Genomic DNA, 27,609 nt, shown 5'->3' with positions numbered 1-27,609 from the left:
TTGGATAGAATCATTAGTTCAATGACACACATGTTGTTATTAATTACCGAAAAAACCTTAGGGAGCAATTGTGCTTTCACCCCCAACAGGGAAAGCGACATCCACGGACGTGCGTCATCACACATTCGCCCGAAGCAATCCATACTCCGCACACCCATGCAATCGGACAACAACGCCGTCGACCTGCAAATCCGTTAGCCCAAACACCTCCAACGCGATGGCGGCGCCACCACTGCACCGGAGCGACCTTATTCGCCGCCAACAGAAGCTAGCGGGCCAAATTGGGGGCGTGAACCAGATCTGGCGCCCCCAGCACCAGCACACCGACGCTATGACTGGTCAGGCGGCAAACCACGCCTCACAAACCACAAGGAAGCAGGAGGGGGGAGTGTCATCCCTCCCCGACACGCCGAGCGAGGGGGAATCGCCGATGCCGCTGGACCAGGTGGACGTCGAAAACAGCCACTCAAGAGGTGCGCAGGGGTTGACGGCAGGGGGTCCGGGATGGAAGGGAGACTATCGGGGAGCGTCGCGACGGCCGCAGCGCCGGAGGCTGAGCCTCCCCCACCGAGAGCCCACCCCACCAAGAACAACGCCGCACGCGCGATATAGAACTCCCACTGTCGCTGTCCGCCGCGCGGGCTTCGCCCGGTAGTTTCCTCCTCCCACAGCGCGACGTGTGGATCCAGAGAGAGGGGTGGCGGCACGGCGAGTTAGGGTTTCCTCCGAGTCGCATGTGAGGTGACCCGGAATCGGGCTAAATGGTGGTCTCGTTTTGGTGAGTGTTCTTAGTTTTTTCCCCTACCACTCGGTTAGCATCTAGTTGTCGTATCAATTGTCACGTATTCTTAAGGGGAGGAAGTGCATAGCCTGCTTCTTCTTTCTCACCTGCCCGCCTCCTCGTTTTCCTTCAATTCAATTCACCCATTCCATGTCGCCTTTGATCCAAAGGAATTTCATAGATTTTTTAGAGAATTAAAATCCTTAGAATTTTTTCCTACATTGGTCTTTTGTTTCATTGGATTGAAACCCATAGGAATTTCCATATGGAATCTTTTATACTACATTTCATAAAAAATTTAACACCCACTCCAACCTCCTTTTACAATTCTTTTGTGTTTTCCGTGACATCAAACACTCTGTGCTAATTTTATAGGATTTAAATGGACATTGCCATTCCAACCCTCTATATTTCTTGTTTCTGCGTTTTTAAAATACTGCAAATCAAAGAGGCCCTAAGTCTTGTCCTCTTCTTGTTTGAACAAATGCCAGTTGAGAATAAATATTGTTTTACAAGTATCGATCATCAAGTTTTTGTTACTGACATAATTTTTTAAGCCAAATTTGTCATTTGAAAATCAATGTGATTCCGTTTTGACGGGTGGCTTTATTCTTTCCTTTCCATCCGGTTAGCATCCAACTTCTTTTAGAAACCTATATATATACTCCCTAGTTATTATTGATAAATTATTGATAACGAGCACTTCAAGAACCATTTGAACATATTGATAATGTCCCATTATTATTATGGAGTAGTTGTCATGCTATGGACCTAAGGCTCAATTAAACTGGAGTATTATTCATTATCAAGTGAAATAGTATTAATCTTAATTAACATTTCAATACAAACTTGATTAAAATCATTGAATGTAAAGTAAAGCCACCCAGTAATCTATGCAAAGAAGTTGCACGTTGTGCCATAAACACCTTCCATTTCGTAGAAGGTGCCACGGCCATGGCCAACACCATGATCGGTTTGGTTGTAGCCATAGCCCGCGCCAAGGTTATTGTAGCCGTAGCCATGGTTGAAAGGTAGTGAAAGAGGTGGCGGCGGTGGCGTCATCATTGGTGCAAGCGCATAGCTGACGTTACCGCCCATCAACGGCATCGTCGTGTTTACGGAGAGCTCATTGCCGCCACCCCCATTGCCGTCACCAGTGAACGGGCCGGAGCCGCCGAGGTAGTGGAAGAGGCTGCTGGCGTCGCTGCCCGTCAGCCTCATCGTCGTCGCGTCCATGACTACCTCTTGGCTGCGGGTGCCCTTGGCGGGGAAGGTGCTGGAGCCATGGTAGTCGAACATGTTATTGCTGTAGCAGCCGCCCGTCAGCTTGTCCATGGCCATCTCCTCATGACCGCCGACGGACGGGTCCGCCGTGTACGAAGAGCCGGGGCCGAGGTAGCCGAGCAGGCCGGCGGGGCCGGCCGTGCACTGCTGCATCATGGCGTCCTGGGCGAAGATCTCGTGCGCGCGGTTCGCGGCCTCCGCCTGGACCCTCTCGAGCGCGGCGAGCGTGGCCTCCAGCTCAGGCAGCTCCCAGCGCCGCATGTCGCCGTCGATCCAGACGCCGGCGGCGCGCACCTCCGCCTGAAGCTCCTTGCCCCTGCGCGCCTCGGCGTCCCTGGCCTTGATCAGCTCCTCCTCCTGGCGGAGGAGCTCGCTCAGTTCCGTCTGCTGGCTCGCCGCCTCCGCCTCCACCTCCGCGGCGCCGGAGGACGAGAGGAGGAAGCGATCGAGGACCGCGTCGACGGAGGTGTGGCCGTAGGTGTAGGGCTTGCCGGCGGGGGAGAAGACGATGAGCGCCACCTGCGCGCCGCAGAGCACAGAGAGCTCGAAGGCCTTCTTGACTAGGCCCTTCCGGCGCTTGGAGAAGCAGACTTGCAGCCGGTTGGCGTCCTCGATGCGCTCCATCGGGATCTTCTTGCGCCCCTGCGTCAGCTTCTTCGTCCTCCCTTCCTCCCCGCCGCTCCTCTGCGCCGCCCTGACCATTCTCCACGACGCACGGCGGCGCGATCGATCGATGGCGAGGGCGCGTTCGCGTGTATGGAGAGAGGCAGAGCTCTCGGTTTACGTGGCACGTGCAATGCAGAGGGACACCCCTACGTATATAGAGGAGGCAGAAGGTCAAGGAAAGAAAGGAAAGATTTTCACCGGAAAGGAAGGATCCCAGACGACATTGTGATTGATTGACCGACGCAGAAATCGTGAGTCTTTTTGACTGTCAATCAATCAGTAGAGAAATGCTGGGTTGGGTGATCAGGTTGTCGCGGCGGAGTTTCCATGTATGCCACGAGTAATCGAATTTTTCTGCCCAACGGTCGCCTCGCCGGCGACACCGAGTACGTTGCACGCGTCTCGCATGCGCTCGGTTTTCCGGTGATCAAGAACACGATACGATCCACACGACCACCCACCCCACACCTCCCCCCACCCCTTAAAAATGAAGAAGTCCAAAATGAACCTTAAACTCGTAGAGCCTAGCGAAATCGATCCTCCAAATTTAAATTCCTAAAATCAGCACTCTCAACTTTCAAATCCCGGTCTAAATTAAATCCTGAAGGCCTTCCCAAACAGGGAGCGAGGATTGTCTTTTTTTCTTTTTCTGTTAGGCGTGCTCAAGCTGGGCCGGCCCAATGAGAAAGCCTGTGTACTCGGGCTTATGTGCCCCTTCTAGTCGAAGGAGCCCATCGACCACAGAAGTCAAGGAGGCACCTCCCCCGCTTTTTCTCTGCTTCCGCGGCGTCAATGGCGACAGGAGGGTGTTCGACCATAGCGTTAACGATCGGAACGGCGAACTGCGACGAACAAGGAGAAAAGGTATGTCCCCGAAATCTTCCTCTTCTGGGCACCGTCTCGAGGCGTCTCTCCGTAGCATTAGGGTTAGGGTTTGCAGGCTTGTGGCCTCCCGGCAGGTGCCCTGCCCCCTACTCCAAGTCTTCTGGGTTTCTTCTCGTCCAAGAAAAATCATTCCGAAGATTTTATTCCGTATCGACTCCGTTTAATATTCCTAATCTGCAATACTCAAAAACATGAAAAAAACAAAAACTGGTACTAGGCTCTAGATTAATAGGTTAGTCCCAAAAATAATATAAAACAACATATTAATGTATATAAAACATCCAAAACAGATAATATAATAGCATGGAACGATCAAAAATTATAGATACGTTGGAGATGTATCAAGCATCCCCAAGCTGAATTCCTGCTCGTCCTCGAGTACGTAAATGATAAAAAGAGAATTTTTGATGTGGAATGCTACCTAACATATTTATCCATGTAATATTCTCTATTGTGGTATGAATATTCAGATCCATTAGATTCAAAACAAAAGTCTAATATTGACATAAAAACAATAATACTTCAAGTATACTAATAAGGCAATTGCTTCCTTTCGAAATAACATGGTCTTAGAAAGTTATCCCTACAAAATCATATGGTCTGGTTATGCTCCATCTTCACCACACAAAGTATCTAAATCATGCACAACCCCGATGAAAATCAAGCAATTGTTTCACACTTTTTATGTTCTCAAACCTTTTCAACTCTCACGCAATACATGAGCGTGAGCCATGGATATAACACTATATGTGGAATAGAGTATGGTGGAGGTTGCAAACAAAGAAGAAGATAGTCTCACATCAACTAGGCATAACAACGGGCTATGGAGATGCCCATCAATAGATATCAATGTGAGTCGGTAGGGATTGCCATGCAACAAATGCACTAGAGCTATAAGAGTATGATAGCTCAAAAAGGAAACTAAGTGGTTGTGCAAAACATGTAATTCCACTAGTTATATGAAAGTGACGAACTAGGAGACTCTCTACGAAGAACATGGTGCTACTTTGAAGCACAAGTGTGAAAAAAGATAGTATCAGTGTCCCTTCTCTCTTTCTCTCATTATTTTTCTCTTTTTTTCTTTTTTTGGTGGGCTTATTTGGCCTCTTTTATTTTTTGTAAAGTCCGGAGACTCATCCCAACTTGTGAGGGAATCATAGCTTCCATCATCCTTTTCTCATAGAGGACAATGCTCTAATAATGCAAATCATCACACTTTTATTTACTTACAACTCAAAGATTACAACTCGATATCTAGAACAATATATGACTCTATAAGTAATATGAAAGTGATGGTGCGAGTCATAAAAATGGGATGTTGGTGTTGCATGGCAATATATCTCGGAATGGCTATGAAAATGCCATAATATGTTGATATGGTGGCTGTTTTGAGTAAAATATATGGTGTCTATTTTGAGGAAGGTGGGTTTAATGTACCGGCAAGAGTTGCGCGGTACTAGAGAGGCTTGCAAAGGTGGAAGAGTGAGAGTGTGTATAATCCATGAACTCAACATTAGTCATAAAGAACTCACATACTTATTGCAAAATCCTATTAGTTATCGAAGAAAAGTATTAGATGCATGCTCCTAGAGGAAGGGTTGGTAGGAGTTAACCATCACGCGATCCCGACCTCCATACAAAGGTTGACAATCATTAAACAAATCATGCTCCGACTTCATCACATGATGGTTCACCATACATGCATGCTACGGGAATCACAAGCTTTAACACAAGTATTTATTCTAATTCACAATTACTTACTAGCATGACTCTCATATTACCATCTTCATATCCCAAAACTATATGCAAGGAATTAAACTTCTCATCATATTCAAGGCACTTAATATGAAAGTTTTTATTATATCCCTCTTGGATGCCCATTATATTAGGACTAAATTCATAACCTAAACCTTTTACCATGCTGTTTAAAGAACTCTCAAAATAATATAAATGAATAACGAGAGTTTAATAATTTCTATAAAACACAACACCGCCGTGCTCTAAAAGATATAAGTGAAGCACTAGAGCAACATTGCCTAGGTCAAAAGATATAAGTGAAGCACAAAGAGTATTCTAATAAATTGATGATTCAGCGTGTATCTCTAAAAATATGTGTGCAGCAAGGATGATTGTGGCAAACTAAAAAGTAAAGACGCATATCATACAAGACGCTCCAAGCAAAACACATATCATGTGGTGAATAAAAATATAGCCTCAAGTAAATTTACCGATGGATCGAAGACGAAAGGGATGCCTTCCGGGGCATCCCCAAGCTTAGGCTCTTTGGTATCCCTGAATATGGTTTGGGGTTCCTTGGGAATCCCCAAGATTATGCTCTTTCCACTCCTTATTCCATAGTCCATCAAATCTTTACCCAAAACTTCACAACACAAAACTCAACAAAAAACTCATGAGATCCGTTAGTATAAGAAAATAAATCACCACTTTAGGTACTGTTGTAAACTCATTATTTATCTATATTTATGTAATATTTAATGTATTCCAACTTCTCCATGGTTCATACCCCCCGATACAACCCATAGATTCATCAAAATAAGCAAACAACACAAAGAAAATAGAATCTGTCAGAAAGAGAACAGTGTGTAGAAATCTATTTACTTCTAATACTTATGTAACTGCAAAAATTCTAAAAAATTAGGAAAATCTGGGAAATTTGTAAATAAATATTTTTTTCAAAATTCATATCAAAAGCATGTTCAAGTGAATTTAGAAAATTCCTAGACTGAGAGCGAAAGTTTCCGTTTTTCAGCAAAATCAACTTGCAAACACCATAGACCATCCCAAAGGCCTTACTTGGCTCAAACACTAATTAAAACAAGAAATCACAATTATTACACGGGTAATAATGTGTGAAGCACTCAAAAACGGAAGCAAAAAACAAAATCATAAAAATAAAATTGGATTGCCTCCCAACAAGCGCTATTGTTTAACGCCCCTAGCTAGGCATGATGATTTCAATGATGCTCGCATAAAGGTAAAGAATTGAAACATAAATAGAGCGTCATGAATCACATGGCAAGCATATTTAAGTCTATCCCACTTCCCATGCATAGGTATTTCATGAGCAAACAAATTATGGGAACACGAATCAATTGGCATAGGAAGGCAAAACAAGTATAACTTCAAAATTTCCAACACATAGAGAAGAAACGGGATATTATTGCAATATGTAAAAGCATATGTTCCTCTCTCATAGTAACTTTCAGTAGCATCATGAATAAATTCAACAATATAACTATCACATAAAGAATTATTTCCACGATCCACATGCATAAAAGTCTTACAATCTTCCAAGATAGTGGGATTAATATTTACTAAAGTCATGACCTCTCCAAACCCACTTTTATAAAAAAATTCATAAGATTGAACACTCTCCAAATATGTGGGACTCTTTTTACCTAAAGTTGACACTCTTCCAAGCCCACTTTCGATACTATTTCAAACCTTATTATCAATAACATATTCATCATGAGGATTAAATAAATTTTTAAGATCATGAGAAGCATCACCCCAATCATGATCATTACAATAAGTAGTGAACATGACAAAATTATCATCCCCAAGCTTGCAGTTTTGCATATCATTAGCATAATTGACATTAATAGAATTTATAGTAACATCACTACAATCATGCTTTTCAATGAAGGAGACATCGTGAATCACTTCATCACAATTTTCAGATTCAGGAATCTCAAGCAAAACTTCATAGAGATAATCAAGTACACTCAACTCACTAGCAATTGGTTCATCATAATTGGACCTCTTGAAAAGATTAGCAAGTGGACGAGGATCCATCTCAATAGATTTTTAGCAAGAAAAGATGCAAGCAAATAGAAGGCACATGGTAGCAAAATTAGACAAAAAGAGATCCGGCGAGAAAAAAGGCGAATAAAACGGCAAAACTTTTTGGTATTTTCCCAAAATCATTTTAGAAGTGGGGGAGAGGAAAACGAGATGCAAATAATGTAAATGCAAGGGATGAGTTTGTGATGGGTACTTGGTAGGATTGATCTTGCTATGTATCCTCCCCGGCAACGGCGCTAGAAATCCTTCTTGCTACCTCTTGAGATTGCATTGGTTTTCCCTTGAAGAGGAAAGGGTGATGCAGCGAAGTAGATAAGTATTTACCTCGGTTTGTTGAGAACCAAGGTATCAATCCATTAGGAGGAACAAGCAAGGCCCCAATCGTAGTACCTACACAAATAATCAAACTCTTGCACCCAACGCTAAAAAGGGGTTGTCAATCCCTTCAGAGTTATTTGCAAGGATGAGATCTGATAGAGATAGATATAAAAGATTGTGGAAACAAAAGTAAATAAATTGCAACAAGATATTTTTGGTATTTTTGGTTTATAGATCGGAAAGTATAATATGGAAAATAGACCCCGGGGCCATAGGTTTCACTAGAGGCTTCTCCCATAAAGGAAAATAATAAGATGGGTGAACAAATAATTGTCGAGCAATTGATAGAGAAGCGAATAATTATGAATATATTTAAGGCAATGATTATGCATATGGGCATCACGTCTGTGTCAAGTAGACCGAAACGATTCTGCATCTACTACTATTACTCCACACATCGACCGACTCATGCCTGCATCTAGGGTATTAAGTTCACGAAGAACAGAGTAACGCATTAAGTAAGAGGACATGATGTAGAGGGATAAACTCAAGCAATATGAAGAAATCCCCATCTTTTTATCCTCGATGGCAACAATACAATACGTGCCTCGCTACCCCTACTATGTCATTGGGTGATGACACCGCAAGATTGAACCCAAAACTAAGCACTTCTCCCATTGCAAGAATTACCAATCTAGTTGGCCAAACCAAACCAATAACTCGAAGAGACTTGCTAAGATATGAAATTATGCATATACGAATTTAGAAGAGATTCAAATAATATTCATAGATAATCTAAACATAAACTCAAAATTCATGGGTTCTCGAGAAACACACCGCAAAAGAACATTACATCGAATAGATCTCCATGAAGATTGTGATGAACATGGTATTGAGGATCAAAGAGAGAGAAGAAGCCATCTAGCTACTTGCTATGGACCCGTAGGTCTGTGGTGAACTACCCACGCATCATCGGAGGGGCAATGGAGTTGATGTAGATGCCCTCCATGATCAATTCCCTCTCCGGCAGATTACCGAAAAAGGCTCCCAGATTGGATATCACGGGAACAGAGGCTCCCGGCGGCGGAAAGTATTTTCGTGGCTCCTTTTAGCGATGAGGGAATATTTGGAAATTTATAGGCCGAAGAATAGTGTTAGGAGACCTGTAGGGGACCCACAAGCCAGGGGGCGCCCCCCTAGGGCGCGCCCTGTAGGCTTTTGGCCTCCCAGCAGGTGCCCTTCCCCCTACTCCAAGTCTTATGTGTTTCTTCTGGTCCAAGAAAAATCATTTCAGAGATTTTATTCCATTTGTACTCCGTTTAATATTCCTTATCTGCAATACTCAAAAACATGGAAAAAACAGAAACTGGCACTAGGCTCTCGATTAATAGGTTTGTCCCAAAAATAAAATAAAACATCATATCAATGCATATAAAACATCCAAAACAGATAATATAATAGCATGGAACAATCAAAAATTATAGATACGTTGGAGACGTATCATCCGGCGATGCTACGGTGCTCCTCGGGTCCACCTGAGACTACCGCTAGCTCCGTGAGGTTCCATAGATGATGTAGGTGTTAAGCCCGTGCCATTTTGTGCCTTGCATCATCGATCCCTATGACGCCCGACCGTCGGCCGTCGCGTAGCTCGATGCTGGTGTAGTTTCCGACAGTCCCGCGGCCACCCCACGCCATAGATGGATGTGCGCATGTGTGGCCATTCTGTAGATGCTCTTCGCCGCAGATTTGGTCACCTATAGGAGAAACCTGAGGCCCCTCCAACATGTCTGTGGTCGCCGGCGGCTCAACGCCGGTGAGCCAACCCCTATTGACCACGTGTTTGACCCCCTTGGGTCACTTACACGTGGGGTGAGGCTCCGGTTAAATTTAGTTTAATGACTTCGGTTCCTCATCCGGCTCTCAAACTCAAAAGCACAGGGTGTGGGTCCTGAACACTTCTCTGCCATCAAGGTATACCTCGAGTCCATCCTATGAGGCGCCTCACGCAAATCAGACCAACCCTACAGCCAAGACTTATGGTGGTCGAGCTATCAATGCTCCACCTCGCACCAATCTAGCGATTTGTTACAAATGTGGATAGCCAGGTCACTACTCTCGTGAGCGCATGCAGAACAATGCTTCCAACAAACCTGGGAAGTGTGTTGGCCGTGGAAAATCAGGCAAGGCATTTTATGTGACGCCAACCCCCGCACATGGATGTGTGAATCACGTCTCAGACGAAGAAGCTTCTGATTATCCCGAGTCATCCTCGGTCCGCTTCTTGTCAATTAGCATCCAACATCTGTTCTTTTTTACATTGGGGCATCTCATTCATTCATTTCTGAAAGTTATGCACAGTTGCATAACATGTCATTTTATGATATGGCCACTCCATTAGTAGTTCATACTCCTGGATCCAAATGACAAACTTCTAGAGTGAGCCATGAAAATGAAATTCTTGTGGATGGGCTAATCTTCCTAGATTCTTTGATAGCCCTTAAATCTTCAGATACTAATATCATCTTGGGTATGGACTCGATGTCAACTCATTAGGACAAGATTGATACTCACACTAGGAATGTTCATCTTACACATTCATAGGGTGGGATAGTTAATGTCTCAAGTCGAGTTGCCAATTGCCAACTCTATTCTCTCTATGTTGGTCCTCTTCCATAGCTAGAAGATATCCCGTTAGTCCGTGACTTCTCGAATGTCTTTCTAGAAGAACTGTAAGCCATTCCACCTGACACAGATGTAGAGTTTGTGATAGACCTTGTCCAAGGAACTGTCCCAATAGCTAGAAGACCCTGTAAGATGGCACTCCTAGAGCTAGCCGAACTTAAGAAACAATTCGATGAGGTGTTGAATAAGGGTTTTATTTGTCCTAGCTCTTCTCCTTGGGCTTGTCACATCCTATTCGTCAAGAAGAAGGATGGAACCGATCGGATGGTTGTAGATTATCGACTAGTTAATCTGCTAACCATAAAGAACAAGTATCCACTCCCTAGGATCAACGACCTCTATGATCAGCTTGATGGATCCTCAATCTTTTCCAAAATTAATTTGAGGTTGGTATACCATCAAATCAAGCTCAAGAACAGGGAACATTCCAAAAATGGCCTTTGTCACTCGTTATGGCCAATACGAGTATACCCTCATGTCCTTCCGTTTGATCAATGCCCTAGCCACCTTCTCTCGCTTGATGAATTTGACCTTTATGGAGTACCTGGATAAATCCATAGTGGTTTACCTAGATGATATACTCATTTAATCGAAGAATGAACAAGAATACGATGAGCATTTAAGGCTGGTATTGACGAAACTTCAAGAGCATCGTCTTTATGCCAAATTTTCTAAATGTGAATTCTGGTTGCCAGAAGTGACCTATCTAGGCCACGTAATCTTTGGTAAGGGTATTGTTGTCAATCCCGAGAGAGTTCAAGTTGTCCTAGATTGGACTCAACCTGAATCGGTTAAGCAAGTCAGGAGTTTTCTTGGTTTAGCGAGCTATTGTCGATGCTTTGTCAAGAATTTCTCTAAGGCTAGAAAGCCTCTCACTAAACTCCTCAAGAAAGATAAAAAGTTTGATTGGACCCATCAATGCAACCATAGTTTTCAGGAACTGAAAAGACGCCTGACTTCTACAATCGTATTGGTACTTGCTATGGCAACAAAAATTCTTCCCCGGCAACGGCGCCAAAAATTCTTCTTGCTACTTCTCAAACAACAACGCCAAAAATTGGCACGTTGACGGAGACTTGCTTGCGTCGGTTTTTCCCTTGAAGAGGAAAGGGTGATGGAGCACAGGAGCAGTATGTATTTCCCTCAGTTTGAGAACCAAGGTATCAATCCAGTAGGAGAATCTCGTCAAGTCCAGAGTACGTGCACAAACATAAAGAGCTTGCACCCAACGCTATAAACGGGTTGTCAATCCCTTCAAGATTGATTGCAAAGTGAGATCTGAAGGCGTAAAGTGCAATGAAGGAAAAGTGTAGGCTGAAAATATGGTGTGGAGTAGACCCGGGGGCCATAGTGTTCACTAGAGGCTTCGCTCAAAATAGAAAATATTGTGGTGGGTGAACAAATTACTGTCGAGCAATTGATAGAACCTCGAGCAATTGATAGAACCGCACAAAGTCATGACGATATCTAAGGCAATGATCGTACATATAGGCATCACGTCCGAGACAAGTAGACCGATACTTTCTGCATCTACTACTATTACTCCACACATCGATCGCTATCCAGCATGCATCTAGTGTATTGAGTTCATGACGAATAGAGTAATGCCTTAAGAAAGATGACATGATGTAGAGGAATAATCTCAAATCAATGATGAAAACCCCATCTTTTTACCCTTGATGGCAACAGCATGATGCGTGCCTCTCTACCCCTTCTGTCACTGGGTGAGGTCACCGCACGGTATGAACCCAAAACGAAGCACTTCTCCCATTGCAAGAATCATAGATCTAGTTGGCCAGACAAAACCCACAACTCGAAGAGAATTACAAGGATATGAAATCATGCATAAGAGAGATAAGAAGAAACTCAAATAAGATTCATAGATAATTTGATCATAAATCCACAATTCATCAGATCTCGACAAACACACCGCAAAAGAAGATTACATCGGATAGATCTCCATGAAGATCATGGAGAACTTTGTATTGAAGATCCAAGAGAGAGAAGAAGGCATCTAGCTACTAGCTATGGACCCGTTGGTCTATGGTGAACTACTCACGCATCATTGGAGAGGTCATGGTGTTGATGAAGAAGCCCTTCGTGTCCGCATCTACCCTCCGGCAGGGCACCAGAACGTGCCCCAGATGGGATCTTGCGGAGACAGAAGCTTGCGGCGGCAGAAAAGTACTTCTGATGATCTCCTGATTTTTTCTGTGATTTAAGGGAATTTATAGGCGAAAGTCCTAGGGCAGAGGTGGCCTAGGGAGCCCACAAGCCAGGGAGGCGCGGGCCCCCCTGGCCGTGGCTAGGGGCCTTGTGGGGTCCTTGCAGGCCCCCTGCCCTGATTCGCAAGCTTCTCGATCTTTTTCTATTTCGGAAAAAAATCTTTTTGGCAGTTTCTTTCCGTTTGGACTCCGTTCAAAATCCTCCTCTGAAAGGGGTCAAAAACATGGAAAAAAACAGGAACTGACACTTGGCAGTGAGTTAATAAGTTAGTCCCAAAAAATATATAAAAGGCATGCAAAACATCCAAAGTTTGACAAGATAATAGCATGAAACCATAAAAAATTATAGATACGTTGGAGACGTATCAAGCATCCCCAAGCTTAACTCCTGATCCTCGAGTAGGGAAGTGATAAAAATGAATTTTCGATGTGGAGTGCTACCTAGCATAGTTGTCGTTTGCAACTTCTTTCATGTGACATGAGTGTTCAGATCCGTGAGATCCAAAACAATAGTTTGCTATTGACATGAAGACAATAATACTTCAAGCAAACTAGCAAGGTAATCATGAACTTTCAAAATAACAAGGCCAAGGAAAGTTATCCCTACAAAAGCATATAGTCTGGCTATGCTCCATCATCCTCACACAACTAATGTAAATCATACACAACCCCGGTATTGGCCAAGTAATTGTTTTCGCACTCTTACTTTCTCAAAAAAATTATAACTATCACGCAATACATGAACGTGAGCCATGGATATAGCACTATAGGTGGAATAGAGTGTGGTGGTGGTTGTGAGACAAAAAGGAGAAGATGGTCAAATTGACTCGGTGTATCAAAGGGTTATGGAGATGTCCATTAATAGATATCAATGTGAATGAGTAGGGATTGCCATACAAGGGATGCGCTAGAGCTATAAGTATGTGAAAGCTCAAAAGTAGAACTAGTGGGTGTGCATCCAACTTGCTTGCTCACGAAGACCTAGGGCAATTTTGAGGAAGACCATCATTGGAATATACAAGCCAAGTTATATGATAAAGATTCCCACTAGGATATGATAGTGACAAAGGAAGAACCTCTCAATCATGAAGAACATGGTGCTATTATGAAGCACAAATGTGGAAAAGGATAGTAGCATTGTCCCTTCTCTCTCTTTCTCTCTTTTTTTTATTTGGGCTCTTAGGCCTCTTTTTTTCTCTTTTATTTTTTTTATTTTTGGGCTCTTTGGCCTCTCTTTTTTATTTCCTTGGTACTGCAACAACAGACCTTCCCTGGCAATGGCGCCAGGAACCCTGCTGCTACGGCTACGCCTATAGGGACTTCCTTGGCAAATTTGCAAAGGATTTCCCCGCGGCCTTGGAGCCTTGCGTTGGTGTTCCCTTGAAGAGGAAAGGGTGATGTAGCACAGCGGCAGTAAGTATTTTCCTCAGTTTGAGAACCAAGGTATCAATCCAGTAGGAGGAGCGTTCAAGTCACAAGTACCTGCACAAACACAAAGAGCTTGCACCCAGCACTATGAAGGGGTTGTCAATCCCTTATAGATTGTTTGCAAAGTGAGAACTGAAAGCAAAAAGTAAACAAAGCAAAGTAAAAGTGAAAGTGGAGACGATAGTTGTGAATACACCCGGGGGCCGTAGTGTTCACTAGTGGCTTCTCTCATGAAAGCAAGTAGACGGTGGGTGAACGAATTACTGTAGAGAAGATCTTACGATCATGCAATGGCAATGTAGAAGTGGTGGCACATGTCATGGTGGTAGTCGTATGTCAATATATCTCGGAATAGCTTTGAAAAAGCCATAGTAGGTAGGTATGGTGGCTGTTTTGAGGGAGGCTATATGGGTGGATTTGTCCACCGGCGAAAGTTGCACGGCACTAAAGAAGATAGTGATAGTGGAAGGTGAAAGTGCATCTAAACCATGGACTCAACATTAGTCATGAAGAACTCACATACTTGTTGCGAAAGTTTTAGTAGTAATCGAAACAAAGCATTCAACGCATACTCCTAGGGGAAGGGTTGGTAGGTATAAACCATCGCGCTATCCCGACCGCCACACAAAGGATGACAATCAATAGACTAATCATGCTCAGACTTCATCACATAGCGGTTCACCATACTTGCATGCTACGGGAATCACTAACTTCAACACAAGTATTTCTAGATCCACAATACCTTACTAATATAACTTCAATATTACCACAACCACAACTTAAAACTAATTGAGATGAATCAAATTTCTCTAACTATTCAATGCACATGAAGGTAGAAGTTTTCATATCCCTTTGGATAACTACCCCTTTTGATACTACTATCAAAGCATAGATAAACTACCAAGCCACGCACCGCTGTGCCCTAAAAGATATAAGTGAAGCACATAGAGCAAAATGAACTAGCTCAAAAGATATAAGTGAAACACATGTGAGCTGAATTGTCTAACCAAAGGATATAAGTGAAGCTCGACAAAATCACGGTGAGTGCATGTCTCTCTATCTAGGTGTGCAGCAAGGAAGATTGTGACACAACAACAAAAAAAAGACTCCTACAATACGAGATGCTCCAAGCAAAACACATAACATGTGGTGAATAAAAATATAGCCCCAAGTAACGTTACCGATGGATTGAAGACGAAAGAGGGGATGCCTTCCTGGGGCATCCCCAAGCTTAGGCTTTTACGACATCCTTGAATCAACTTGGGGTGCCTTGGGAATCCCCAAGCTTGAGATCTTGCCACTCTTTATCTTTTTGTCCATAAGAACTTCACCCAAAACTTGAAAACTTCACAACACGAAACTTAAACAGATACTCGTGATAACATTAGTATAAGAAAGCAAACCACCACTTCCTTAGGTACTGTAGCAAATTTAAATTCTACTCATGTTGATGTTGGGTTACTGTATTTGCAATCTTCCATGGCTAATACCCCCCGATACTATCCATAGTTTCATCAAAATAAGCAACCAACTCAACAAAAACAGAATATGTTAACAACAGACCAGTCTGTAGCAATCTGTATACTTCGTATACTTCTGGTACTTCGAAAATTCTGAAAAATTACTACATTCTGAAGAATTTGCGTAGCAATAAGCAGCAAAAAGAATAATCTCAAAAGATCTTACAGAAAAAATGAAAATTCGTTTCGTGAGCAGAAAGTTTCTGTCTTTTCCAGCATGACCAAACAATCATCCCCAAGACTAATCATAACCGTTTTGCTTGGCACAAACGCAAAAAGAAACACAAAAAACACAATCATAACAGAATTATGAAAGTGTGGAAAACACAAAACAGAAAGAAAATGGATAGATTCGTTGTGTTGCCTCCAAACAAGCGCTATTGTTTAACACCCTTAGCTAGGCAAAAGGTGATGGAATCACGTATAGTCATCTTTGGTGCTCAAACCATAAGTAGCATGATCATTTATCATCTTAAGATCTTCATCTTTATTGGATGACCCACCACTAGCTTTAGGAGCAAAAACAGACTTGACGGTCTTTTTGAGAGTGAGATTTGGATTATTTTGCACAACGGCAAAAGCGGAACCCAAGTTGGTTATGACATCTTCTAGTTTGCCAATTCTAGAGGAATCATTAACTATAGGTTCCTTCTCCCTTAAATTTTTCAAGACCATTCCCACATTGGATCCGTACTGAGTAATTTGACTGTGGATCTTTATGTCCAAACCCTCAATAAGTTCAATTGTGGCAATTTTGTTTTCAATAGCGTCAAGCCTTTGCATCACGTGTTCCAAGGTCAAGGTAGTTCCATTAACCATGAGCGGGGGTGAGCCTACCAAATTCATGATAGCTCCATAGGAGTCAATAGTATGGCTCCCCAAAAAATTCCCGCCTACGATGGTATCAAGGATATACCTATTCCAAGGAGAGATTCCAACATAAAAAACTGCGAAGAAGAACGGTAGTGGATTGCTTACGAGTAGATCTACTTTGAGCATTGCAAATCCTGTACCAAGCGTCCTTTAAATTTTCTTCCTCATTTTGCCCGAAATTGAGAACTTCGTTCTCAGGGGTATCGTTTGGAGTAGTGGGTCTAGCCATTGATGGACTATCCCACACACAAACGAGCAGGAAGTAAGCGAGTGAAGCGGGCAAAAGAGAACGACAAAAATGCAAAAGGAAATGGCAAAGGAGAAAGGCAAAAAGGCAAATGAAAACGGCAAGGGAGAAATGCAAATGAAAACGACAAAATGCGAAGTGGGGGAGAGGAAAACGAGAGGAAACTCGCAAAAAAGGTAAATGCAAGAGATGAGTTTGTGACACCTACTTGGATAGATCTTGACTTGATCTCTCCTCCTCGGCAACGGCGCCAGAAATCCTTCTGCTACTGCGACAACAAACCTTCCCTGGCAACGGCGCCAGGAATCATGCTGCTACGGCTATGCATATAGGGACTTCCTTGGCAAATATGCAAAGGATTTCCCTGCAGCCTTGGAGCCTTGTGTTGGTGTTCCCTTGAAGAGGAAAGGGTGATGTAGCACAGCGGCGATAAGTATTTCCCTCAGTTTGAGAACCAAGGTATCAATCCAGTAGGAGGAGCGTTCAAGTCACAAGTACCTGCACAAACACAAAGAGCTTGCACCCAACGCTATGAAGGGGTTGTCAATCCCTTATACATTGTTTGCAAAGTGAGAAATGAAAGCAAAAATTAAACAAAGCAAAGTAAAAGTGAAAGTGGAGACGATAGTTGTGAATAGACCCGGGGGCCGTAGTGTTCACTAGTGGCTTCTCTCATGAAAGCAAGTAGACGGTGGGTGAACGAATTATCGTCGAGCAATTGATAGAACCACGCAAAGTCGTGACGTTATCTAAGGCAACGATTGTATCTATAGGGATCACGTCCAAAACAAGTAGACCGATACTTTCTGCATCTACTACTATTACTCCACACGTCGACCGCTATCCAGCATGCATCTAGTGTATTAAGTCCAAAAGAACAGAGTAACGCCTTAAGCAAGATGACATGGTGTAGATGGACAATCTCATATCTACGATAAAAGCCCATCTTGTTACCCTTGATTGAAACAACACGATGTGTGCCTTGTTGCCCCTTCTGTCACTGGGAAAGGTCACCACACGGTATGAACCCAAAACCAAGCACTTCTCCCATTGCAAGAATCATAGATCTAGTTGGCCAAACAAAACCCAAGACTCGGAGAGACTTCCAAGGATATCAAATCATGCATATAAAAAAATCAGCAAAGACTCAGATATAATTCAAAAATAATCTGATCACAAAACCACAATTCACCGGATCTCGACAAACACACCGCCAAAGAGGATTACATCGGATAGATCTTGATACGTCTCCATCGTATCTACTTTTCCAAACTCTTTTGCCCTTGTTTTGGACTCTAATTTGAATGATTTGAATGGAACTAACTTGGACTGACGTTGTTTTCAGCAGAATTGCCTTGGTGTTGTTTTTGTGGAGAAATGAAAGTTCTCAGAACGTCCTGAAAATATATGGAGAATATTTCTGGAAAATATTAAAAATACCTGCGCAAAGATCCACCGGAGGGGACGGGCCAGTGGGCCACAAGCCCTATAGCCGCCACCCCCTGGTGGCGGCTAGCAAGCTTGTGGGGCCCACGTGGCTCTGCCGCCCCCAATATCAGCTCTATAAATTCACTTTGGTCCCAGAAAAAATCAAGAGAGAAGATTTCGTCGTGTTTGCGATACGGAGGCACCGCCACATCCTGTTCTTCATCTAGAGGGCAGATCTGGAGTCCGTTTTGGGCTCCGGAGAGGGGAAATCGTCGCCATCGTCATCATCAACCTTCTTCGCTCTCCAATTCCATGAAGCTCTTCGTCATTCGTGAGTAATCTATTCCTAGGCTCGCTGGGCGGTGATGAGTAGGATGAGATCTATCATGTAATCGAGTTAGTTTTGACGGGGATTGATCCCTAGTATCCACTATGTTCTGAGATTGATGTTGCTACTACTTTGCCATGCTTAATGCTTGTCACTAGGGCCCGAGTGCCATGATTTCACATCTGAAATTATTATGTTGTCACCAATATATGTGTGTTTTAGATCCGATCTTGCAAGTTGTAGTTACCTATTATGTGTTATGACCCGGCAACCCCGGTGTGACAATAACGGGAACCACTCCTGATGATGACAATAGTTTGAGGAGTTCATGTGTTCACCAAGTGCTAATGCGTTGGTCCGGGTATTTATTAAAAGGAGAACCTTAATATCCCATAGTTTCCTTTTGGACCCCGCTGCCACGGGAGGGATGGACAATAGATGTCATGCAAGTTCTTTTCCCTAAGCACGTATGTCGACACACGGAATGCATGCCTACATCACATTGACGAACGAGAGCTAGCCACATATCTCTCCGTGTTATAACTATTGCATGATGAATATCATCCAAACAAAATCACCGACCCATTTCCTACGAGTTTGTCCTACTGCTGTTGTTACTTGTTTTGCTCTGCTGCTGTTACTACTGTTGCTGGCACCGTTACTTGCTACTGTTGCTACTTGCTACTGCTGTTACTTGCTACTGTTGTCACTACTGTTGTTCCTTGCCACTGCCACTACTCGTTACACTGTTGTTACCTGCTACAATTTTGATTCGCTGGTCGTTGACGGGAAAAGACAAATTCCGTCAACGGGCAACTTCTGGCGCCATTGATACAATCGTTAGGAATAGTCTGCCGTCAACAGATCGTTTCTGACACCGTTGTTATCATACTACTTTGCTGTTGATACTTTGCTTGCAGATATTAATCTTTCAGATGTGGTTGAGTCCGACACATTCAGCTGCTAATACTTGAGAATATCCTCTCACTTCATATTGGCGAATCAACAAATTTGGGTTGAATACTCTACCCTCAAAAATTGCCTCGATCCCACGTGCTGGTGGGTTATTGCAAGACAATTTCTAATTGTTGAGCAATCGAGAATAGCATTCGTCTAGCTATTCCCAGAGAGTGCTAGTCAGCATTTTTCTGGCGCCGTTGCCGGAGAGGTATTGCTATATTCTCTGAGTCACTTGGGATTTATATCTGCTGATCACTATGAAGAATCTGAAGGATCCAAAAACCAAAGTCTTGCCCTCAACTACGAGGGGAGGTAAGGAATTGTCATCTAGCTCTGCACTTGATTCACCTTCAGTTATGAGTAAGTTTGCGACATCACCTCCTGCTAGAAATCTTGATATGTCACCTATGCTTGATGATGCTTATGATACTACTTTGCCTGATACTGCTAGAGATGCTTTGCGTGATACTAGTAGAGATGCTATGCCTGATGATGCTAGAGAATCTATGCCTGATACTGCTTTGCCTGATGATGCTAGAGATGCTATTATGCCTAATGATGCTATGCTTGATACTGCTAGAGATACTACTTTGCCTGATGTTCCACTAGGCGTGTTCCTTGATGCTCATATCGCTAGAGTTACTGCCAATGCTTGTGATACTTATGAAACTACCGATACTATTGAGATAGAACCTGCTTTTGCTCCTATTAGATCTAGCTCTCCTAGATATGAATTGCCTGATATACCTGAGGGTTACGTTATGGAAGGAGAGATATCTGAGGATTTTCTTGCGTGTAAGGATGGCTATGACGCTAAGAAATTACTTCTCAAGTGGAAGGAAAAATCTCTGAAAGCTAGGATGAAAAACGACCCGAAGTTTGCCACTTCACCTATCTTTATCACCGATAAGGATTATGAATTCTTTGTCGATCCTGAGATAATCTCTCTAGTCGAATCTGATCCTTTCCACGGTTATGAGTCTGAGACGGTCGTAGCCCATCTTACCAAACTACACGATATAGGCACCCTTTTCACTAGTGAGGAGAAGATCCGCCACTACTACATCCTTATGATGTTTCCTTTCTCTCTAAAGGATGATGCTAAAGCCTGGTTCACCTCTCTTGCTCCTGGATGTGTGAGTAGTCCCCAGGATATGGTCTATTACTTCTGTGAGAAATATTTCCCTGCCCATAAGAAGAAAGCTGCCTTCCAGGAAATATACAACTTTGCTCAACTCCAAGAAGAGAGTCTCCCACAAGCATGGGGGAGGCTCGTCCAGCTACATAATGCTTTGCCTGATCACCCTCTTAAGAAGAACGAGATACTTGATATCTTCTATAACAAACTTACCGATGCTTCTAGAGACCACCTAGATAGTTGTGCCGGTTGTGTTTTTAGGGAACGAACTATAGAACAAGCTGAGATCCTACTGAATAACATCTTGATCAATGATAATGCTTGGACTATTCCCGAACCACCTCCTAAGCCAACTCTTAAGAAAAGAGGTATTCTATTCCTCAGCCCCGAAGATATGCAAGAAGCCAAGAAATCTATGCAAGAGATAGGCATTAGGTCTGAAGATGTCAAAAATATACCACCTATTTAAGAGATCCATTGTCTCGATAACTCGATACAAGTAGTAGAAGTGAATTCTCTGCGTAGGTTTGATGAGAGTGATATTCCTTTTGACAAACCTGCTAGCCTATGCTTTGATGAATTTGACAACTTTGTTGCCAAACAACAGAGTTTCAATGATTATGTTAGCAGACATTTGGAACAAAGTACTCTTATGCTTAGTCATTTAAGTGCTTGTGTAGACAGAAATGTCAATGATCTGAAGCTTCTGAGTAAACATGCCTCTATGATTACTACTCAGGTAGAACAAGTACTTAAAGCTCAGAATGACTTGCTCAATGAATTAAATGACAACTCTGTCAGAGTCATTACTAGAGGAGGCAAAATGACTCAGGAACCTTTGTATCCTCAAGGTCATCCTAAGAGAATTGATCAAGATTCTCAAGGAATTAATGCTGATACACCTAGTCAACCTAAGGAGAATTAGAAGGATGATAGAAACCTACATGCCAGTTCACCAAATATTGTCACACCTGAAGAACCTAATGATATTTCTGTGTCTCATGCAGAAACACAATCTGGTGATGAACATGAACCTGGTGACAATATGGACAGTGATGTTCATAATAATGCTCAACCTAGCAATGATGAGGATGTGGAGATTGAACCTAAGGTTAATCCTGATAACCCACAACCTAAGAGATACGATAAGAATGACTTCACTGCTAGGAAGCATGGTAAAGAAAGGGAGCCATGGGTTCAGAGATCTATTCCCTTTCCTCCTAAGCCATCCAAGAAAAAGGATGATGAGGATTTTGAGCGCTTCGTTGAGATGATAAGACCCATCTTTATGCAGATGCGGTTAACTGATGTGCTTAAAATGTCTCCATATTCCAAGTACATGAAAGATATCGTGACTAATAAACCGAAGATACCAGATCTTGAGATCTCCATCATGCTTGCCAATTACACTTTCAAAGGTGGAACTCCTAAGAAACTTTGTGATCCCGGAGTGCCCACTATACCTTGTTCCATTAAAGGAAACTACGTAAGAACTGCCTTATGTGACCTTGGAGCCGGTGTTAGTGTTATGCTGCTCTCTCTTTATCGTAGACTTCAATTGGATAAGTTGACACCCACTAAAATTTCTCTGCAAATGGCCGACAAATCAACTGCTTTCCCTATCGGCATTTGCGAGGATGTGCCTGTTGTGGTTGCTAACACCACTATCTTAAGAGACTTTGTTATCTTGGATATTCCTGAGGACGATGCCATGGCTGTCATCCTTGGAAGACCCTTTTAAAACACGACAGGGGCTGTTATAGATTGCAACGAAGGCAATGTCACTTTCCATGTCAACGGTAATGAGCACACAGTGCACTTTCCGAAGAAACGATATCAAGTACATTGCATCAATGCTATCGGAAAGACTTCATCGGTTCTTATTGAGAGCTTTGAATGCCCTATTCCTCGTGTCAAGATGAAGTATGATTTGCTTGTTGGGGAGATACATATCCCCATTGAGGTGACTTAGTGGCTATTCGAAAATTCTCCATTCTCTCTTGCGATTCGAGAAGGTTTTGTCATGAGGAATTGATCAACCCCAATGACGGATTTCTTTCGATGACCATGAAATGGATGAATCAAAGAGTCACATACCTCTGTTTTGAGCTTTCATTTCCTGTTGCTTAGAAGAAGAATGATAGAATTAGTTTAGCTTTTCCTGTTTTCTATTTTAGCGTCCCAGAGAAAAATACCCCGAAAATAAAAGTTCTCCGATGGTACTGAAAATCTAGTATGATTTTTTCTGGAATATTTGAAAAATACTGGGCCTGAGAGCTGGCCTGGGGGCCAGACCAGTGGGCCTCAAGCCCTACAGCCCCCCTGGTGGCGGCTAGCAAGCTTGTGGGGCCCACAGGGGCCCCTCCACTCATTCCAGCTCCCATCCTCTTCTTCCACCTCCAGGAAAAATTGTTTCGCAGCTCAAACCCGTGTTCTTGCTCATTTGGCTGTGATTTTCGATCTCCTTGCTTAAAGCACCATTCTCCGAACCATTTTGGGAAAATTACTCCTTGGTAAGTGACTCCTCCATTTGTCCAATTAGTTTTTGCTCTAGTGCTTTATCCTTCACGTATTCTTGCTACCTTAGTGATCCTGTTCTTGAGCTAGACATGTTGATTTAGCTGGTCCCAAGTAGTTTTAGCACGTGATACGGTCTCTAGGCACTAGTAAGAGTAGTTGCTACAAGGTGTGGTTGGCCTTCATTCACTTTTCTCTTGAACTTCAAAAAATTTCAGCAAAAGGGAATTATGTTCAGGAGAAAGTTTCATGGTGGTTCCTCAAGTAAGAAGGGTCCCCGTCTTTCTTTTTGGGAGCCCAAACCTTATCAACTAAGGGACGCACTGGTACAACCATGTGAATGGCCTTCCGATGAGTTCATGATCGAAGCAGGTTTCAAGGATGAGTTTGATACACTTGTCCGCAATGCCGGATTAGAAGAATTCCTCTCGGATAAATGTGAACAGTATGCTATGCTCACTGCCTCTTTCGTCGTAGATTTAAATTTTCAGTTGGCCGTGACTCATCCATACTGTTTGATCTGTACGATAAATCCTACACCATGGATTTGGAGGATTTCAATAGGATTTGCAAGATACCCGATGGGGGTAGTATTAATGATCCTTCTAAGTCTTTGGTCAAAGACTTTGTCTCCAGTATAACTGTTGGAGAAACCAGAGATATCACGCAAGCCACCATAGGAAGCATCCATTTCCCTGCCTTGCACTACTTTGCCCTCTTCATAGGTAGGTGCATTAACGGCAAGGGTGCACATTGTCACCTATGCGCTTCCGACCTTAGTATCCTTAAGAGCGCAGTAACAGGTGACATGAACTTCAATATGGGAGCTATAATAGCAAGGAGGCTGAATAATAATGCCATTGAGGAGGATTTCTTTGGTGGAATTTATGCTACACGCTTAGCAAATTTTCTTGGAGTATCCATCCGTTTAGAAGACCCTCCTCTCCGTACAGCCTACCTTGATCGTGTCGCTCTAACACGCTACCAGTTCCTTGAGAGGGATCATGGATCCCTCCTATACCGCTTGATATTTAACCGGCAGCGTGTTTTCCATATTACCCTTCCTGCTCCTGCTTTCTTTGACTTTTAGGTAAAACGAAGATACTACATGACCATAGGAGGGGCAGAGGAGTATGAGAGGGAGGCGACGGCTGCTCGACTACATGAGGCAGCTATTCATGCAGTGGCTGCAACACTCCCGTATAACACCCATTATGATTTTGGGTTTCGCCAGGACCATCCTTGGGAGTAGACCAAGATAGGACAAAAGCCTAAGCTTGGGGGAGTACGTGTTCTCACCGACCTTACATTCATGCCTATGCTTTCACTTTGTTAGCCGGCGTTTACACTTTGCCACTGTATTATCCATGCTAGTTTATTTTCGTTTTCTTGTTTTGTGTCCTTTTGAGAAAACCCAAAAAGATTTTTCTTTCTTCTTTTGCTTGTTGGGAGCTTTCCCGTGTAAATAGTTTTCTTTTCATTTGGGTCAAGGTAGAAGATATTGGTTACAATGTTTAGTGGCTCTTGCATGCATACCTGTTTAGCTTTCAAAGAGCCATATTACTTTGTCTTCTCCTTTGTGTTTGCCTACAGATTCAGCTTAGTCCAATGCACGAGCGCTCTTATTATTGTTCACATCGTTTGATCGTGCAAATGAAAGGCAATAATGATGATATATGATGAAGTGATTGAGACTGAAAAACTGGTATGAACTCTATCTATTTTGTTTTTGTAAATATGACTAGCTTGTCGACCCAGATTTAGCTTTGTTGTGAGAGAACCATGTTTTCAATGACAACTTAGAGATCATAGTTTCTGATGCCATGCTTAACTAGCTGAGAGCTTATAATGGTTTGTCTTGAATGCCAACATAGATTTTGAGATGACTATGATGTAGTATGATAGGATGGTATTCTCCTTTGAATGATTCAAGTGGCTTGACTTGGCGCATGTTCATGCATGTAGTTGAAACAAAATCAACATAGCCTCTATGATGTTCGTGTTCATGGTGATTTATATCTTGTTCATGCTTGCATTCAATGTTAGTCAAACTCATTGCATCTTGATGACTGTTGTCGCTCTCTAGTTGGTCGCTTCCCACTCTTTTGCTAGCCTTCACTTGTACTAAGCGGAATACTGCTTGTGCATCCACTTCCATAAATCCAAAAGTTTTTCCATGACAGTCCACCATACCTACCTATTTGTGGTATCTACATACAGTTCCAAGTAAATTTGCATGTGCCACTCTCTAAACCTTCAAGAAATAATTTGTTTTGCATGCCCGAACCGCTCATGTGGTGACAGGGGGCTATTGGTATCTTCCATGCTAGGAGTGTTATCCTCGACATGTGTTTATTCACTGTCTTTCACGAGAAAGGGGCCGGTAATTGGAATGCCCAGTTCCACGCTTAAATCGAAAACATAAGTGTAAAACAAGACTCCCCCGGATTGATGTTAGTATGGACGGTACCCGAGGATTCGGCTAGCCGTGGAGTGTGATTGATTGGTGGTGGGGGAGTTAAAACTTTACTTTTCTGTTTGGGAACCGCCTATAGCATGAGTAGCATGGAAGATATTGAGAACTCTTGGTCATTGCGTTGACAATGAAAGCACGCCACCCAAAATTATTATCTCTGTTTTCAAAGCTTGAGCTCTGGCACCTCTGCAAATCAATGCTTCCCTCTCCGAAGGGCCTGTCTATTTATTTTCCTGTTGAGTCATCCTCCTCTTATATAAGCACCAATTAGAGATCACCTCTGTAATTTTTATGCTTTGCTTTTGATTGATATTGAGTATGACTATGACTGGATCTTCGTTGCTATGAATTACAATGTTTAGTTAGCCCTTGATCTTTGAAAGTGCTCTGCATTTATGTTTTGCGGTCTCAGAAAGAGCTAGCGAGATACCACCTATTCATATTGCTTCATGCTTGTTTTGATTGAAGTGTTGGTATTTGAAACTCATTATTATTTGCTCGTTAGCTGATTATGACATTGTTATTAGTTTACCGTGAGACCTTTGTGTCACTTGCTTATGTGGTTAAGTTGTGATCTTGCTGAAATTCTGGTTATGAGTTAGACATAGTTGCAACAACAAGATCAAACAGAGATTGTCAAAGTTTTTCTTTCTCTCTCAGTTTGTCAACTGAGTTGCTTGAGGACAAGCAAGGTTTTAAGCTTGGGGGAGTTGATACGTCTCCATCGTATCTACTTTTCCAAACTCTTTTGCCCTTTTTTTGGACTCTAATTTGCATGATTTGAATGGAACTAACTTGGGCTGACGCTGTTTTCAGCAAAATTGCCTTGGTGTTCCTTTTGTGCAGAAATGAAAGTTCTCAGAACGTCCTGGAAATTTACGGAGAATATTTCTAGAAAATATGAAAAATACCTACGCAAAGATCCATCGGAGGGGATGGGCCAGTGGGCCACAAGCCCTGTAGCTGCCACCCCCTGGTGGCGCCGAGCAAGCTTGTGGGGCCCACGTGGCTCTGCCGCCCCCAATCACAGCTCTATAAATTCACTTTCGTCCCAGAAAAAATCAAGAGAGAATATTTCGTCGCATTTGCGATACGGAGGCGCCGCCACATCCTGTTCTTCATCTGGAGGGCAGATCTGGAGTCCGTTTTGGGCTCCGGAGAGGGAAAATCGTCGCCATCGTCATCATCAACCTTCTTCCCTCTCCAATTCCATGAAGATCTTCGTCGTTCGTGAGTAATCTATTCGTAGCATCGCTGGGCGGTGATGAGTAGGATGAGATCTATCATGTAATCGAGTTAGTTTTGACGGGGATTGATCCCTAGTATCCACTATGTTCTGAGATTGATGTTGCTACTACTTTGCCATGCTTAATGCTTGTCACTAGGGCCCGAGTGCCATGATTTCAGATCTGAAATTATTATGTTGTCACCAATATATGTGTGTTTTAGATCCGATCTTGCAAGTTGTAGTTACCTACTATGTGTTATGACCCGGCAATCCCGGAGTGACAATAACCGGAACCACTCCCAGTGATGACCATAGTTTGAGGAGTTCATGTGTTCACCAAGTGCTAATGTGTTGGTCCGGTTCTTTATTAAAAGGAGAACCTTAATATCCCATAGTTTCCATTTGGACCCCGCTGCCACGGGAGGAATGGACAATAGATGTTATGCAAGTTCTTTTCTCTAAGCACGTATGACGACACACGGAATGCATGCCTACATCACATTGACGAACGGGAGCTAGCCACATATCTCTCCGTGTTATAACTGTTGCATGATGAATATCATCCAAACAAATCACCGACCCATTGCCTACGAGTTTGTCCTACTGCTGCTGTTACTTGTTTTGCTCTGGTGCTGTTACTACTGTTGCTGCTGCTGTTACTTGCCACTGTTGTTACTTGCTACTGTTGCTACTTGATACTGTTGTCACTACTGTTGTTCCTTGCCACTGCCGCAACTCGTTACACTGCTGTTACCTGCTACAATTTTGATTCGCTGGTCATCGACAGGAAAAGACAA

The 27,609-nt window shown here is 43.0% G+C and overlaps 1 protein-coding gene across 1 annotated transcript; it reads right to left on the bottom strand.

Annotated features, from left to right (window-relative positions):
• Positions 1-1,672: 1,672 nt before the first annotated feature.
• LOC123405163 (agamous-like MADS-box protein AGL14) lies at positions 1,673-2,767 on the bottom strand. Its single transcript, XM_045098960.1, has one exon. The coding sequence runs from the start codon at positions 2,765-2,767 to the stop codon at positions 1,673-1,675; it is 1,095 nt and encodes a 364-aa protein (XP_044954895.1).
• Between the last annotated feature and the right edge of the window lie 24,842 nt (positions 2,768-27,609).

This window comes from Hordeum vulgare, chromosome 6H, assembly GCF_904849725.1.
Source record: "Hordeum vulgare subsp. vulgare chromosome 6H, MorexV3_pseudomolecules_assembly, whole genome shotgun sequence".
NCBI lineage: Eukaryota > Viridiplantae > Streptophyta > Magnoliopsida > Poales > Poaceae > Hordeum > Hordeum vulgare.
The sequence above is the reverse complement of the archived record's forward strand: the minus strand, read 5'-3'. Positions and strand labels throughout refer to the sequence as shown.

Excerpts from the sequence above, each read along its gene's own strand:
- LOC123405163 (XM_045098960.1), bottom strand. The coding sequence starts at position 2,767 with ATGGTCAGGGCGGCGCAGAGGAGCGGCGGGGAGGAAGGGAGGACGAAG.